Source organism: Gadus morhua, unplaced genomic scaffold, assembly GCF_902167405.1.
Source record: "Gadus morhua unplaced genomic scaffold, gadMor3.0, whole genome shotgun sequence".
Lineage (NCBI taxonomy): Eukaryota > Metazoa > Chordata > Actinopteri > Gadiformes > Gadidae > Gadus > Gadus morhua.
This window is the reverse complement of record NW_021963965.1, coordinates 2220-20703: the sequence shown is the minus strand read 5'-3', so window position 1 is coordinate 20703 and position 18484 is coordinate 2220. Positions and strand designations below refer to the sequence as shown.

The window sequence follows — 18484 nt, the reverse complement described above, 5'->3', positions numbered from 1 at the left end:
ATCTATACTTGACCTGGACTCCCCGATTCCTCTTGCTTTTTAGCTAGTTGAAGTGAATTAGATAAGTTATTATTAATGCTACAACAGCTGTTAAAGGGAAGGTTTCTAGTTCGATGCCCGTCTCCTCCTTGCTGAGAGTCAAGGTGTCCCAGAAGCCTGACCCTGACTGCACCCCGACTGCTCCAGACGAGCTGCTGGCTGTCGTCTTGCATGGTTGATTCCGCCGTCGGTGTGGGAATGAATGTTAGGCAATATTGTAAAGCGCTTTGAGTAGGCAACTGATGAGAAAAGCACTGGATTAATGCAGTCCATCTACATGGTTAGGTATATTCAGAGGATAAAATACGCACTGCAACAATAACCCTTACATAATAATGAAGCAGAAAAGTTGTAGGCCTGGTTTGAATTGAGAAATGTATTGTCCTGAACTTCAGATATAACTTAATACTTGTGATATTTCCTCCCAGTATTCATGATTTCACAACATTCCTATTTCCCCTCTGGTTAATTATTTTAAGATAGGACTACGTCCCTGTCTGAGCATGTAAGGGAAGGAGTCATTCCCTTAGATGTGCGATTAAATTGATTTGATGCATGATTAAACAAATCAAACGAAATGTTGTCCAGGCATTCGGGTTAATACGTCATTAAGTTATCCAACAATGATGCTACATAGTTTACGACTGTCATCGCATTCATCTGTTCTTCAGTGTTACACAGGTCGATGGTCATGTTCTCTCCGTTCAACCCGTTCACTATGACTTCGTAAATCGTCACCATGGTGTCGCATGAGGCAGAATGACCGGACTTTACGTGAGAGAGGTAATTAAAAGGAAGATTCACCTTCCTTCTGGTCTGCGGAGTGAAGTCAGTGTTATATTGGCTCAGCTCCGACGACTCACCAGAGAAGAGCAGCGTCGGTATCCGATGTGAAACCGACTTGTTCACATTTCCGTCTTGGCCACGTGTCAATTAATACAAGCCCTGCAAGATCTACGACATTTTTTGAATTGCTTTTATTGTTATCCTTTAACCAAAATAATTACAAACAATAATACCTCTATACAAGAAGGACCAAAAAGCCTTAACAGGAACTTAAGCAAATGGGAGAGTTGTACCAAGGTATTATTGTTGCAAAAGTCTTTAGGACCTCTAACTGCAGAATTTGAATGCGTACACTAAAGTCACAGTAAATTTGAAATCGTATATATTTATTTTGCATGTGTACTCTAAAGTCACAAATGTGTAACAGTACATCTGAAGTCGTAAATATTTTTTCCACCATTGTAAACACAAAATAGGGTCTACGAGTACGCAAATCTGTGTTACAGGTGCACAAATCCTTTTGCTACAATCATTGCAGCGCAGTTGTTGCAAAACACATTCGCACACCCGTGTTTCATAATTTGAGAACATGCCCAAAATGTGTGCATTCGTAAACCCAAATTTGAACTAATGCATCAGAAGTTGCACATCTGTGAAAGATTTCCTCACAAATAAAATGATAAAGAACGCTATGTTAATTCAGCATTTTAATGAGCGAGCACAAATCCATTTTACAACTGCTCGAATCTGGTCCTGCAAGTCTCAGCTGTGGGTTTTTTTGCAGGTAGTTTTGCAACACGTCTAGGTGGTAAATGTATAGCAAAAGTATTCGTATCCGTAGATGCCAGAGCGTCCGTGGGCGGGACAAAATAGTTCCGCCCATAATTTTCTAATCCAATGAAAATCGCCGGCAGGGATGCATTTCTCAAATTCATGGGCGTCAGTTTGGTTTGAAATGTGCTGGGGACAGAGACGCATTCGGAAGCGCATTTTTAGAAGTGCTTGGTATGTAAATGTATATAAAATCTGTCTGGCACGTTTTAGGAAGGAAACGTTTTCAAAAAGCATCAGACATATGACCCACTATGTTCTGCTCCATGTATCTAATGTTGACAACGTGACATGATATGGCTAAGCTAACAACATAAACAAGAGGAGCTAGGAAAGAAATTTAACTGCGTGTTTAAGTTCAAAAGGGCCTAAGGTGTGGCTACACACAGCACTACAAAAGTCGTCAAGATTGAAAAAGAACAGCTGAATGCTCTATCACATCAGGAGCTGGCTGTTCTCAATTCACAACACACATTCCATCAAAACTAGCCTACATCAGGCATTCTGACCAAAAATCATGAACTCCCCCCCACAATTATTCCAGAATTCAAGCAAAGCAAGAATGACCAAAAGTCACTTTGTGTCAACAAGAGACTGACTCGACCGACTATCAATTGCAAGTTAAAACAGCTTGAGTGCAAAAAACACAAAAGACCTTGCCACAGCACCAGCAAATCTGAAGCAATAAATATTGCGTCTTACCTTTATTTATGTGGCAGTGGTCTGCAGATGCATCCCGTGGTGTAGCCTCCCACATCCATTTAGTTCAACAGGTTATCGTTCTGATACTCTCCATGGTACTAGCAACCTGCTCTGGTGCTTCTTACCTATGTATTCAGGCTAAAATGACTTGATTGTCTGATGCCTCATCATCCCAGCCAAAGAGTATTGGTATTATTAGTAATGGCTACTAGCCAAATCGAAAAAATAACTTCACACAGTGTGTCTTTTTCCAATGTATTTGTTATAATTCATGGGGTTGATCAGCAGAGAAATAATTCGCCAAAGTCGTTGACGTCGCTTAGCAACCGAATACGAATGTAGTCTACAGCATTGAGAAGAGCCGTGTAATAAGTAAGGGATAATGTATAGAATGACGGTCATTATCGGGAAAATAAGCCACGACAGGGTAATTGCTTCCCACTGAAGGGGCTTAAATTCGACTGGCGACGTTCTATACCTTATCCCGCTTATTACACAGCTACTTGCCAAAACGAAAAAATTACTTCACATGGTGTGGCTTGTTACAATTTATTTGTTACCAGCATTCGTAGTGTTGATCAGCAGAGAATAGTCCGCCAAAGACGTTGACGTCGCTTAGCAACCGAAGACGCTGGGGTTGAAAAGCCAGACTACTTGAGGAGTGATACCAAAGACGTCGTTATAGGCAAAAAGTCCTTTGTTTTCCTTGACAGCGGTCAATTTATATCTAGCATTACCCCCGAAGTTGTGAAGAGCCCATGCAAGTGAACGGAGCGTTCCATGGCATTGAGAAGACACGTGTAATAATCCATAATAATTCAACTACATTTTTTTTAAAGTGGTGGGTACAAAATGATTCTTGACGAAATCTGGTGGGGACGCATCCCCGGCGTCCCCGGCGTAATCGACGCCTTTGCTTAAATTACACTGGGACCCTCCGCGTGCCAGCCATGGAGCTATAAAGATCGCAGCATACTCTTTACGCGGGATACGTTTCTTTCTGGAGAAGTGAAGAGGGCGTCCTACTGAACGGAGGTGGGTATCCTACATTATGTTAAAGAAATTACTTAGTTCAGTGAATTCCCCCCAAAGTATTTCATTAACATGCCGCAAATGTCCTTCAATTTATTTTAATGGTCGCCATAACATAAGTTCAGAAATGTTAATGCAATAGCAATGGATACAAACAGGACTGACACCGGGATTTACAAGTACACTTTTATTAACACACACAGAACATTCAAACACTTTCATGACGCCACCTGCAACACACAAAAAAATACGTTATGAGGAAGCCGGTCATTGGACATGGTACAAACAAGGACAAGATGTAAGAACACTCACGTTACGGTTGCGCTGGCTTCCGGGTGCCGGGGGCTGCGGGAGGACCCGACGTGAAGTCCGGAAGAACATTTGTGCGGTGTGGGGGTGACGTCAGACGGGCGAGACCAAGTGTGTGGGAGGAGAGGGGTGTGTTGGGGTACTTGGGGAATATTTAAGGTGTCAGGGAAGTAGGGGGTAAGGATGGGTTTTAGACAAATAGGTCTGGAGTTAGGAGTGTAACTAGGGGTGGGGATAGGTAAATCGGAAATGTGTAGGGGAGGGTTAATTGAATTAAAAGTGGGATGAGTCGGGCCAGGTAGGATATATTCAGGTCCAAATCATGTAGGTAGGGCAGAAGGGTCTGAGGTGAGCGGGTGACAACACCTGGCTCTTAGACCAGCCAAGGGCTTTATTAGTGCCGAGGGGAGCACTGTTGTTTTTAGATTATTGAAAGTTTAGATTATTGAAAGTTATTTTGAATTATTGATTTGTTTTTTTTTGTTTATTCATTTTTCATTTTTTGCCCCCTGATGGACATTTTTTTTACCTGAATAAATTCTTGCCAACGGCCTTGCTCACATCGGTCAACTGCCTCCAATCTTTCCTCCGCCGCAAGGCCAGCCTTGTAACAGGTGCACTCACACTAGGCCACCTGGTCGTGGCCGTGGCCATTTTCACACCTATCCGTGCTCAAATCTGCCAGTGTGAGTGTGGCCAGTCTGGCCAGGCCAGGCCACCTTGGCCACTTGGGAGAGGTGTGCTGCTACGGCACGGGCCGCTACGGTACAGATGCTAATGAGCCGACACGCGCACACGCACGGCTACGCAACCTGAGCTGGATGACGTATAGTCCATGCGACGACCATGGGCATAATAAAGGCGACGAGCCTTCTTTCCCATTAAACGGTAAACATGGCGTCAAGCGGTTCAACTGTTGGGTCACGTTGGTCCCATAGAGAAGTCGAGTGTCTGTTAGCCATTTGGGCAGACGATAAGCAACAGACTCAGCAAAGTGCGAACTGTGTTCTCTGTGTTGTTGTCCATTGTTGTTAAAACTCTGACTGGCGGCAGACTTTATTATGGTCCATGCAGCGGACACTTGGTGATTTCGTCTTACGACGTGATGACGTATGTACAAGAGCCTACCGTGGCCAGGCCACAGTTGCGAAGGCCAACGGCCACGGCCAGATGGCCTAGTGTGAGTGCAGGCCAGAGAACAATGGGGCCAGTCGAGCAGGGTTAGGTGTGAAAAAGTCTAATATGTCTTAAAGCCTGGTTATATAAATGTTGGGTTCATGTTGAAACATTTTGTGTGTAAGTTTTATAGTTCATGTGTCTTACGCCGGTCGTATTTCTATGCCGTTTTATGTCCGTGAATAGTGTATGAAGCAAGCTAACAGCTGACCCATGAATGTCCGGTGAATGCAACTTTTCCCTCTCAATTTTCCCTCGTCTTGCACCCTTGGCAAGTGGAGCGAGGTATGTTGGTTTATTGTAAGCCTTTAGTGTGATTATGTTTAATTTTGGTGTTTTTATGTAAGTGAAGCAAATAATGCACACGTTAAAGTTTTCTTTGTTGTGCTGAAATATGTTTTCTGTCATTTTATTCCCTGTATTGGAATAATATTTGAATTCAAGTGAATATTGTAAAGGTCTTTCAGATGTTTATGCAGTTTGCACACAAATAAATGTTATCTTAAGACTAGTGTAACTTTCTTTTATTTGTGAACATGGCAATTGTACTGCACTGTGTTAATATATTTGTGTAAAAGTGCAACCATTTTGTGTTACTTTTTCTAGTTTCAAGGTGCTATATCAACAAAAGAATTCTGCAATAAAAGATTGCACCCGTCAGAGACTCTGCGGTTCTTTCGATGTCAAGGGCTGCTACAGACAATGCTAGCAGCCTAGCAAGCACATGGATAGGATTAGCATGTACAAGGCTAGCAGCCTAGCATGGAAATGGCTAGCAGCCTAGCACGTACATAGCTAGCAGCCTAGCTACTAGCAATTAGACTAGCATAGACATTGTTGGTAGCCTTGCACGCACATGGCTAGGAGACTCGTGTGGGGGTCCTCCCTCTGTTCCCCAGGTCCTATGTTCCCCGGGTGCAAAGGGATAGAGTCAGGTTTAGGGTCAGGGTTAGGGTGAGGGTTAACCCTAAACCTAACCCTAACCATAACCAATCGGAGGAGAGACATTCTAACCAATCACAGGCGAATCAGAGGCGAAAAAGGTGGTAGTTGCCCCTACCATCCTACGAAAAAAGATTTGCTCCCAGGGTCCTATGTTCCCCGGTCACATACAAAGCGGGGAACATAGAACCCGGGGAACATAGATACGCTCCTACTAGCATGTACATGGCTAGCTGGTAGCAACTAGCCTCAAGTATGTGCAAAATGCTTTTCATAACATCGCAACATTGTTGCTAGGTAACTCATTCTGTTGATAAAATACAGCTGTAGAGAATCATCTGGTACACTTCCTTGATTCGTAGAAAGGTATTTAGTTCAATTACCATCAACCTCTATCAATACATCTCACGTTGTTTCCCCATTATCTTTCTGGTTTTGCTATTCTGTTATCAACTTTTTTGTATTGGTTATCCAATAAACATAGAAATAAGAATTGCTTTCAACCAGAATACAAAATATTAGCAAAGTAAAATGATTACTTTATGAAAAGCCATTATACAGACATTTTATAAAGAGGCCTAATGTCCCAAACCAAAACAAAAGTTTGTGTTTTTGAAAAACTAAATTATAAACTTAAAAAGGAAATCCAAATCAATCAAAGGTTAACCCTAATATGTAATGCATTCCTGCACAGTATTTTAAACAAAAAAAAATCTATTCAAGTTTAGTAAGCTATAGCCAATGAACATCAATAAATCTTTAAATCAAAGGCGTGCACATTTTGACATTTGATGGGAGTCACTCTAAACGTGCAGCTTGTTCATGTGTTCTTAGGAACATTAATTGTTCAGTTCCATGTCGGAATAGCGGTCTGCCTTGGTGCGATGCCGCTGCTGCACGCTGTATAGCTGCTGCTGGTCTCACAGCACTTTTTCTTGAGCTTCAGACACACGAAGCAGAACTCCACCTTGCAGCGTGGGCACAGGATGTTCTTGCAGGCTTTCTTGTCGTGCTCCACCTTTATGCCACATTTGGGGCAGGCCCGGACGGAAGGGCAGGGTCCCACCCCCGGCACCTTGGACAGGGTCATGGTGTCACACCTTTTCAGCAGCTCCAGCACCTTGTCTGAGCATTTGTCGTTGTCACAGCGGTCGCTGCGCGGAGCCCTCCCCTTCCACGGCCTCAGACACTGCCAGCAGAACTGCATGGTGGGCTTACCGCTTTCTTTACAGATAGTGCAGCGGAAACAGAGATTGTCTAAGGCCTGTCGTTCCACGTAGGTTTTACAGCCAGGGCACTGTTTGGGAACACAGGAAGCAGAATATTTCTATCATATATTTCAAATGTTAGGGACCCTTCCTATACAGACACATTATCAGGATACTCACTGCTTTGAATTTGGCAGCAACTATACGGGCAAGTTCTTTCTCAAAATGGTCCATCTCCTCAGCGGTCAACAGAGCAAAGCGACGGACCTCTTGATAAGACCATTCAGCGCCACACTTTTTGCCATCTGGCTGAAGGGCTGGGCAAGTAAATTTGAACTGCCCCTGTGTGACAGTACAATACAGCACTACTTTAGGAAAACTTTTAAATATTCTAAGACAAAATTCATTATGTTATGTATAGAAAACATTGTTAGTCTACAAAACATAATTGTACCTATTCGTTTTCATGTCTCATTACTAAAAGTAAATAAGTAACTTAATAATTAATATAATAGATTATTTTTGTGCCTGTTGTCAAACAGGGGCGTGTCCAGGGGGGGCTTTGTTTTGTTGTGCCACCGTCACCATGACTCCTGATGCGCCCCTGTTGTGAAATGAACACGAATACGAAGTCATTACCTGGCTGAGCAAACTGCGGCACCATCCTGTCAGAGATCCTGGCGTGACGGCGTGACCACACGACATCTCTGCCCTGCAAGACTCGTCCTCTGGTGTTGAGGCAGAGGGAGGAAGAAACAACCGTCCAAACATAGTCAATCAATACCAGACTCCCTTATCGAGGCTTCACAATCGAAGCCGTTTACATTTCTAACAGGTGGTATGAAAAAGACTAGCTCTATTCGATCTTCAGACATGTTTTAACGGTGATGTAACTGTTGCAAGCTCTGCTATTTTCATTTAACTTTTTCCCATATAAGAATTATATGTTGAATGTAAATCGCATATTTAAATAAGGCAAATTTTATGTGTGTGAAAAAGCAAAATGAAAATGGCAGTGTGTTTAAGGGGGGGGGGGGGGGGAATAAAGCAAATCTCAAGCTAAAGCTGAAACAAGTGTAACGTTTCTGAGCAGCAAGAGTTTACAAACGGCACCCGGTAATAATCTCTGGTATCCTGCGCTTGTGCGTAAGGTCATAGGTTACTTATTGATCAACCGGAATGCCCTTGATCAAACCAAACGTGTTCACTGTTACTTACGAAGCGGGTCGATCTCGTCTGGTCTGTCGACGAATTTGAATGACGGGTCCGACGGATCGTAAGCCTTTTCCACGCTCATTTTTTTCGGTTCTTTACCGTGGCCTCTTACTCTCAAGGAGTACCTTGAGCTTGGTAGATCGCAGAACTGTCTGTACCTTCTGGTTTCACCTTCTAAACCTGGAAATATGACCAGTGAGAAGGATGTCAATACAGCACCTGAGGGTGTTAATGGTTGATGCATTCTAATGCACGTCAAATCCCACACCTTTGGAGTTCCCAAATACCTTTAAATCAGACCATGCAAATGCTTTTAAACGTAGAAACGCATAGATGTGATTTTCTAAATAAGAAATTGCTAGGGTGGCAGGTTGTATCTGAAATATAGCCCCTTCAAATGTTGGTTGAATAGGCATCATATAAAATATAACCTTTTCTTAATTGATTTAAAAAAAGAATCGTCCTCTTTATTCTATGTTTAGAAATAGCATCTGTAACAGTCTGTTAAACATTGTAGTGGTCTGTTATGCAGAACGCAGAAGGCTTGTATGAACCAATCAGAAAGGTGTATTTAACAAAGCTGTGTAGCTTTGTTAAATACACCACTCAGAGCTGTGTCGCAGCAAACTGCGACACAGCTCTGAGCCACAGACTCCGCCTGATCGAGGCTTCAAAATAAAAGCCTCGCCGTTTAAAAGTTTAAAATCACAAAAGTTTCATAATTATAAGGGATGGACATATTTGCTCCTACAATATTGAATTCAAAACAACACGCTGGGTTATTTCGGTTAATTTACGGTCAAATGTACCGGTCTAACTTAGTCCCAATGTCTTTTAGTCATCTGGTCTGGTGACAAAATTAAGAGTGGTGTCTCCAGGATCATATCTCTTCTCCTCTGTGAGGTGCTCGCTCCTTTTATTTTTATTACTTTATTTTAAAAGTTTAATTTATATTCTTTTTTTAAAAAAAATAGAGATCTTCTGCACAGAAGCAAATCCAACTGTACCTGCTTGATCCCTTTTTCTATAAAATAACTAATTTGTTGTCCCTTTGAAGGAATATAAATTGAAATTATAGTGAAATCATTAAATGCATTACGTAATTGGTTCGTGGTGGAATTTAAGAGAAAAGGAAAAGATTTTTACGCTCATAGGAATTTGTCCAGCCATATTATAATAATCTAGCGTATGTATCCATTTCCAAATGCAAATTGAAATTGTTGGCGATTGGAAATCAACTATTGCAATAATCAATGGAAAACCATCAGGTCGTCTGATCACCATCAGTTTTTCTGATCACCATGTGGATCACAGACTTGTGTTGAACTCCATAAGACGCAAGAGTCATCTCGTCGTCCAACAGCACACTGGTTGCGTAGATCAGGCGGATGTTGTCGATGCTGTTCCCTGGAGACAGAGACAATATGTAAGGGATAATGTGTAGAACGCCGGTCATTATCAGGAAAATAAGCCCCGACGGGGCAAACCGGACACCGACGCGAAGCGGAGGTTCCTTGCTTCGCCCTGAAGGGGCTTATTATGTATTTTGTTGCCCGCTGAATTGTCGGTTGCTGCTGACTGAGCACAGCATCATCAAATAGTAGATCAATACGCTGCTTTCATTTTTTTCTGTCACAGAAATTTCAAACACGAGGTCCATTGTAAAAATAAAACCTGTTAGAAAGTTGCTAAATGTGTCGGAAATCTATCGGAGGGTCAGTCGGTAGATAGTTTCGCAAGCGAGATACAAAGTGGCCACTACGTTGCAGCCTTGTATGGTTGCTAGGCCTACATAAACAAATTCTCTACAGCTGAGTTAACGTTATTCACCGTAGTTCTGAACATTGCAGCGTTTAAAAAATGGGCGAATTCATTATTAATTTTTACGTATTTGGAGCAGGGAAGACATTTGAGCAACCAAATGGTTAAAGAACGACGAGGACGACGGAATGACAAAAGCAAGGGACAAGGCCAAACTGTTCCCCAGATCTGACAGATGAGGAGGAATGCATGTTTGATCGGTCGTAATTAAAGGTGACTACTTTTTGAGGGAGATGAACTCAAACAGAGTATACATTTAATAAGCATGCAATACGAATAAGAAAAGGCATAATTATTAAAGTAGGCCTATCAGAATTGATTTATTATGTTGGCAAGCAAGAAGTAGAATAAACGGGATAATCACCTCAATGCAGGGCAATAAACAGTTTGATATGCCCGGGTCGTGGAAGGTTACCACCCGAGACGAAGTCGAGGGCGGTAATTTTTTCAACTTTTTGACGGAGCCGAAGGCTCCAACGGAACGGACGGATCCACAATGCATTGCGCGTCGGTCCCCATTCAAAGTCAATGGGGATCAGTCAACGGACGGAGGTAGTGGGCACGGGGCGTAAGACGTTTTAGGTACAAGGCCAGAACCACAGGCACTGGTTCTTTATAGAGATAGCACACCACCACGAATCACTCATGAAAACATATATAACGCAAAAAAGAAAAGGTGGCATATTGTTATTGTGTCGGGCCAATAATCAATAATGGAATTTCAAATGCCATGTACCTGTTCTCCCTGGAAGACGCTTGCATATCTTCTTCTTGAGCTGCAGCAATGTCATTGCCTTCATCTGTTCTTCAGTGTCACAAAGGTTGATGGTCATGTTCTCTCTGTTCATCCCGATCACTATGAACAGGTAGATCTTCCCCATGGTGTCGCATGAGGCAGAATGACCTGACTTAACGTGAGCCCGGTAATTAAAAGGAGACTCAGAGTTTTACTTTCCTTCTGGTCCGCGGAGTGAAGTCTGTGTTATATTGGTAGTTGTGCGATCAGCTCCGACGACTCACCAGAGAGCAGCAGCGTCGGTATCCGATGTGAAACTGACTCGTGCACTTCTCCATCTTGGATGCATGTCAGTGAAAACCAGACCCGCAAGATGTATGACATTTTTTCGGAGATTTTCAGAATCAGCCTTGAATATGTACTACCAGGGGCGCCGCTAGGGATTTTGGGCCCCATGAAAAGAATCTTTACTTAGTGTCATTATTTTTTCTGTATTATAATTTCATCATCATTAGGGGCCTCTCTGGGCCCCCCTCCATCATGGGGCCCTAGAATCCGTCTCCTTTACCCCCCCTTTTCGGCGCCCCTGTGTACTACAGCATTTCTACAGCTAGATGCGTTTTTGCAATGAGTGTCTCCGTTTCTCCCCTCGCTTATTTTATTGTATTGCTTTATATTCTCACCAGTTTTTTAAGAAAATGGAGAGATTTGCTGCACAGAAGCAAATACAACTGGCGTCCCTATGAAGGAATATAAATTGAAATTATAGTGAAACCATTAAATGCATTACTAATTGGTTCGATGTGGAATTTAAGAGAAAAGGAAAAATACTTTTACGCTCATAACCATTTGTCCAGCCCTATTTTAATAATCTCGCGTATTTATCCATTTCCAAATGCAAATCGAAATTGTTGTCGATTGGCAATCGACTATTGGAATAATCAATGAAGAACCATCAGGTCGTCCTGCCTACCTTAGGCTTGGCTCTTTCAAGTGTTCAACTATTCAAACTATTTGAAATATTCTTGAGCCATTCTTTCACTTTACATTTCGAAGCAAAGCCCGAAAACAACATTTATGTGTTTCATCAGCTGGTGATAGTCAGTTAGGGTGAGGGTTAGTGAGGTATATTCAGAGGATAAAATACGCACTCCAACAATGATGTTTAAATAATAATGAAGCAGAAAAGTTTTGTAGCCCGTATTGTATTAAGTTATTTAGTTGTCTTTAACTTGATAAATATACGTGATATTTTTCCTAGTTATTATTTCACGACATTCCTATTTCTCCTATGGTTAATTATATAAGATAAGCCTATTTAATAATGTCTACAGACATTAGGCCTGCCGTCCTTATCTGTGCATGTAAGGGGATGTCTAGGACTTATAATTTGATAAATGCCAACAGAATTAGTATAATAATAACCAATTATGTAATATTAAACAAATCAAACCAAATATTGTCCAGGCATTCGGTTAAATGCGTCATTAAGACATCTTTTATTGTTGTGAAGACATGAGTTGAGCAAGTACATAGTCGATGATGACAATGATTCAAATGACCATGAACACCTGAAGAACCATACAGTAGCACAGCGCACGCTGGGTAGGGGGGGGCCACGGGGGGTCGGGGGGGCCATGGGGGTCGGGGGTCACTAGAGTTGTCGCTAGAGCTGGACTCCGCCCGGGACCCTCATCACCATCTGAATCACAGACTTGTGTTGAACTCCATAAGACCCCAGGGTCTTCTTGTCATCATCCAGCACACTGGTGGCGAAGATCAGGCGGATGTTGTCCATGCTGTTCCCTGGAAACCGAGACGATATTTGACATTAATGCACCGGATCAAGGCCAGAACCACAGGCACTGGCTCCTTAGAGAGACAGCACACCACCACGAATCATTCATGAAAAATGTACACGCAACAGTATTGTTATTGTGTCGGGGCAAGAATCAATAATGTTATTTTAAAGGCCATGTACCTGCCCTCCCTGGTAGACGCTCGCCTATCATCACCTTGAGCTGCAGCACTTTGATCGCCTTCATTTCTTCTTCAGTTTTACACAGGTCGACGGTCATGTTCTCTCCGTTCAACCCGATCACTATCACCTGGTGGATCTTCCCCATGGTGTCGCATGAGGCAGAATGACCTGACTTAACATGAGCACGCTTATTAAAAGGAGACTCAGAGTCCTCGTCCTCCTCCTCGTATTGGTCCGCGGAGTGAAGTCGGTGTCATATTGGGGGTTGGGCGCTCAGCTCTGACGACTCACCAGAGAGGAGCAGCGTCGGTATCCGATGTGAAACCAAATTGTGCACATCTCCATCTTGGCTACATGCCAGTGAAAACCAGACCTGCAAGATCTACAAGATTTTTCAAATGGCTTTTATTAGGTTAGTGCATGAAGCGCTCAACTATTGTTTTTAAGTTTTATTCTCACTTTCTTACTTTATTCCTTTCTTATTCTCTATAATTCTCTATTCCCTTCTTTTAGAATATAATTTTTAACCATGGAAGTAAATTCTCTGACACTTCAACTTCAGACTTTGTAACTTGGTACATTTTTAACCCTTAATATTCATTCAAACATTTAACAAATCAACACTCGTATCTTCAACTGTATCTAAACTAGATACAGTTGAATTTTCGATAGCATTTAATCCTTTATCAAAATCACAGTTTAAGTTTAATTCCATACCCGCTTAGTATATTTCCATTTGGTCCAAATGACGTTGAGGCTAGAGCTTGAAGATGTTATCGATGACGCTCTAGCCCAAGGTGACTATCACATAAACTAACCATTGCGGACATCGCAGAGCCTAAACAACGTCCATATTTAACCTAGAAACACAATGTCAAGGTTAAACAGTTATGTTATTTCTAGTTACGCTAAAATGATTAATGATGTGTCCATTTGCACCCCAGGTACAATTATCAGTACATGCTATTTACACCCCTGGTACAATTAGAAGTGAAGGCTATTTGCACCGCTGGTCAAATTAGAAGTAAATGCCCACATAAATCTGTTGTATTAATACCGCCTCCCCCCCCCAGTGCAAATATCAATGGATACTATTTTCACCCCTGTGCATTTACCCTGGCATATTGTTTACGCAATGTAATAAAACAATTTAAATAACTGCTGCCGACGAGGTAACCCTGACAAGATCTTCACCCAACGTTTATCAGTGTGGTGATCAGACTCCTCAAATACATTTGTAAACAAATAGCCATGATTGCCTAGGATAGCATTGGGAATAGCTACACTATTTTGCATTGTTGGCCTCCTCAATAGAAAATGCAATTAAAACAGCTTACTTAAGCTGTTTTACTTGATTTATTGCTAGATTAAAATGTTATGTGCAAGCACATTCTCCAAGTCTTAGGGCTTGTCCAAAGAATATCAGGGAGACACTGAATTTGAAACTTTATGATACAGGAGGTCTGGCTTGCTGACTAAAAAGTGTGCGATCATAAAAGCGTGACAATCTGACAAAAGCATAAATCTGACAATAGAGGGATTCGACCGGCAACCTCTTGAATTCAGAGTTAGCGTTGCTGACGGCGTACCAGGGGTGCAAATAGCTACACCCTTAATAATTTTAGCGCCGGTGTAAAAATAAATAACATAACCGCTTGAGCTTGACATTGTGTTTCTAGGTTAAATACGTCACCTTGCGCTAGAGAGTCATATATAGTCTATAACATCTTCAAGCTCTAGCCTCAACATCATTGAGACCAAATGGTAATATTCTAAACAGATATGGAATTGTACTTAAACTGTGATTCTGGTAAAGAATTAAATGCTATCAAAAATCTTCAACTGTATCTAGTTTAGATACAAAGAGAAGATATGTGTGTGTTGATTTGTTACAAGTTTGAAAGAAGGTCAACGGTTAAAAATCGACCAAGTTACCAAGTCTGAAGAGGTTGAAGTGTCAGAGAATTTACCTCCATGGTTAAAAATCATATTTTAAAAGTTGGGTGAGAATGGAACACAGAATTCCAAGCTAATCTGAACATTTTATCTTTGTGTTAGATTATCATAGTGCTTTGAATCTTTTATTGTATTTCACTAAGTGAACACAACAGCCTGTTGTGTTCACTTAGTGAAATACAATAAAAGAAGTGAAAGAATATCATTTAGTCCCTACGTTTATAAACTGTTGTGCGCGCATCTCATTCAAGTCACATACCAAAAGTGAAACCAAACAGCTATGTTTACAATGCAGCCTCCATTCAAACAAACTATGCAAGACATGTATTTTGGTCTTTAGCCTTGCCTGTTGCATTATTCTCTAGATTATCAGGCCTCTTATGGTACCAATAATTATAAAAAATTGATTTTTGATCATGTGATGGAGGCTACTCTCACCTACTAGTGGAGGTTAATGTCAAAAGAGATTGCTGGCCTAAAACATGGTGGCACGCAAAATGAGTTTTTTGTTCTTCTGGACAACATGAGTAACTCAGGTACACTGGAATGTTGTGTAATGGCTCATTGCACAACATCAAACTATGACTTCTCGTAAGGGATCAAACAATGTTGTTGCTCTACTTTGCACGCCATCATCAAACTATGGCTTCTCGTAAGTGAAGGCTGGCACGATATAGTTCAGAGCAGGGCTTTGGTTTCATAGATAACTGGCCCTCCCTGTTGGGTCGCCCTGGTGTGCTCATGAGAGACGGCCTACACCCTACTGGGTTAGGCGCCTCAATTATGTCAAAAAACATAGATAGATGTCTTAGTCAGGCGTGACTCATCCACTCACAGCACGCTGGGCTGCAGGAGTTTAGCAAACCTGCTAGCAACATGATAGTCTACGTTGCAGAGTCTAGAACAGCAGATGGGTTAGCTGAACCAGGATCTATTGCACCAATTGTTTCAGAGCTGAGTGTTAACCGGACCCGACCAGGGCGACCCCACAGGGAGGGCCAGTTAATTATGAAACCAAAGCCCTGCTCTGAACTATATCGTGCCAGCCAGCGATTTAGAGACAATAATCTACTATAGCGCTCATCATTACCCATATCGGGTAGAGGGCCAGAGAGAATTAGGTCCCGTTCACACGAAGTCGAAACGGGCGAAACCGTTACGGTTTCGATCTATCCGGTTTCGGAGTATCTCCGTAAAGACGAAGCCAAGCGAAACCGGGTAGATCTGTAGAAACGCTGAAGTACACATTCCAGGCCCATAAGGGGCGCTGCTTCTGGTACAGAAATCCAGAAGAAATGAAATAAGAAGAAGAGGCGAGCATGCGCATAAAGCCTGCCCTTATGCGCATGCTCGCATGTGATTTCTGGGACTCCGCGGGCTTAAGAGCCATTGGCTAGGAGGTCGAGGGCTGGGGCGATGACGTCATGGTTTGCGGTTTCAGCCGGTTTCAGGCGTACACACGAATCCAAAACGAAACCGGGTAGATTTGAATCCACCTCCGAGGTTGGTTTCAGAAGTTTGCGGTTTCGGTCAGCGGATTCACCGGCTTCGTGTGTACGGAAGGCCGAACCGTACAAGACCTTTGCGGTTTCGCCATGAAATCGGCTTCGTGTGAACGGGGCCTTAATCGATGCCGACACATCTTTCTGCCGAAGTCACAAAGCCTAGCTATGTTGTTTTTTGTGACCTCGATTTGTCTTGTCCTAGCATCGTTGGTGCCGACATGAACTACAATGTTGTCGAAACTAGTGTCGGTGTTTGGTGGATCTAATCTAACTCCGTTTGTGGTCTGACCGCATGTCAGCACCCTAAATTTAGCTTCAATGTCGGGAGCCCTGGCCCCAGGTAGGCAAATAACTTTCGCTGGCGAGTGTAGCCTAACTTTACGTGTAACAGAGTCACCTATGTTTTTACCCCCGAAAAGGACTTGCGAGGCAGGGTACTGACCGCAACCTGCCTCGCAAGTGGTGCTGCCGACAGGATTGCCTTGACGGAGTCACTGCTAACGATAGCGTTAGCTTCACGATTCCGCCTGGCAGGGCCTCTTCTCCATACTTTCTGGAGTATCTGTTTTCTTTATGCTCGCTACCCTTTCCTCCTCTAACTGACAGATACGTCTCTCTAGCAGAGCTATCTTATCCATGAGAAAGTCAGAGCAAGAACAAGAACCAGAATCCATGCTTACCGTGGTTTGATGCAGACGGAGCTCCAGCGAGGAAACAGCGAATACAATACAGAGTATGCAGAACAGGTCGCAGATATAAATACCGAAAAATTCATACAAACCGAGATAGCAGGTCGACGCTAAGCGTCCTGCTAACCACACCAAACAAACCAAGCCGGCTACCCAGAAGTTGCATCTGCCGCGTCACACGGCTGCGTCTGCCGCGTCACACGGCAGCCTCGGGTCAGCCTGTAGAGAAGGCACAGGTTACGGGCAAATCCCAGGAAAGGTGTTGTTTTCATAATATGTCCCCTTTAAATGTCACCAATTTATGCATTGCATGGTTTTGCTGTGCGTATAAAGTGATAATTCACATATTTTGTCCCTTCATTTGAGTAATTAGTTTAAACAGTACATAGCTTGCACGTGGGCTCTTCAGCATATTCTCCAAAACAATCCAAGTTAAGGGGGATCATGAAGAATGCCTTCAATAGATTAATCAAATTGATTATGCTTAATGATTAATATTGCTCTCAGTATATACACACACGTCATTTATCAGTTTTACTCCAAATTGTTATTTTCATTGTACTCAGAAGATGAAACAACTGCTTGTATTGATGAATATAAAGACTCACATTACCCATACAGATTTTGGGGTGTCCAACAAACTTCCATCATTTTACACCAAAGGGGTGGGGAGATTGTTAGCCACACCCCAAAATACGCATGTGTAATGAAAGGGTTGGATTTTCCCCATGAGGGCTGAATTTGTAACAAAAGTGCTTACTATGTATGGGATAATGCCGGTCCAAATCGGGAAAATAAACCCAGACAGGGCGAACCGGACACCGACGCGAAGCGGAGGTGTCTTGCTTCACTCGGAAGGGGCTTGTTTTCGATAATGACCGGCGACATTCTATACAATATCCCACTATTACACGGCTACTTGCCAAAACGAAAAGATAACTTTACACGTTGTGTCTTTTTGCAATTTATTTGTTACCAGAATTCGTATTGTTGATCAGCAGAGAAATAGTCCGCCAAAGACGTTGACGTTGCTTAGCAGCCGAGTACGCTGGGTTTGATAAATTACCCCAGTGAGAGTGAGATGAAAGACGGCAAAAAATCCACTTTCCTTGACAGCGGTCATTTATGTATGGAAGCCCGTTTCCGCCACGTTAAAGAAAAAAAATGCAGGTAACAACTCATTATTTTGAGATAGTATCTCATTATTTTGAGATAGTATCTCGTTATTTTGAGATAGTATCTCGTTATTTTGACAAAGTATCTCGTTATTTTGAGATAGTATCTCATTATTTTGAGATACTATCTCATTATAATGAGATACTATCTCATTATTTTGAGATAACTTCTCAACAGGACCAGACCAGTCGTTGTAGCCTAATTGTAGCTTATCCATAGGTGCTACATATAGCCTATTATTACAGTAGATTAGCTGGAGATGATGAACTCGATTATTAAAGATTATTTCAGACGGAGGTATACAAATGCTGAAATTTTGACTCGATTATCTATGGAGCACAACATAAACAGTAGTAAAAGAACTCTAGAAAGAGTGCTTC

General features: G+C 42.3%; 1 protein-coding gene across 2 annotated transcripts in view; it reads right to left on the bottom strand.

Annotated features, from left to right (window-relative positions):
* LOC115538269 (putative E3 ubiquitin-protein ligase ARI6) overlaps positions 1-8794 on the bottom strand; it is a 71238-nt gene extending 62444 nt beyond the window's left edge. Inside the window, exons 1-4 of one of the 2 annotated variants that reach the window (XM_030349953.1) lie at positions 8244-8794; positions 7665-7753; positions 7206-7367; positions 6336-7114 (exon numbers count right to left, since the gene is read on the bottom strand). In XM_030349953.1, the coding sequence (XP_030205813.1) occupies positions 6665-7114; positions 7206-7367; positions 7665-7753; positions 8244-8484 (942 nt within the window). In that variant the 5' untranslated portion in view covers positions 8485-8794 and the 3' untranslated portion in view covers positions 6336-6664. Of the gene's footprint in view, positions 1-6335; positions 7115-7205; positions 7368-7664; positions 7754-8243 lie in introns of those variants that run through there. The other variant, XM_030349952.1, reaches the window with a different exon arrangement.
* Positions 8795-18484: the final 9690 nt, after the last annotated feature.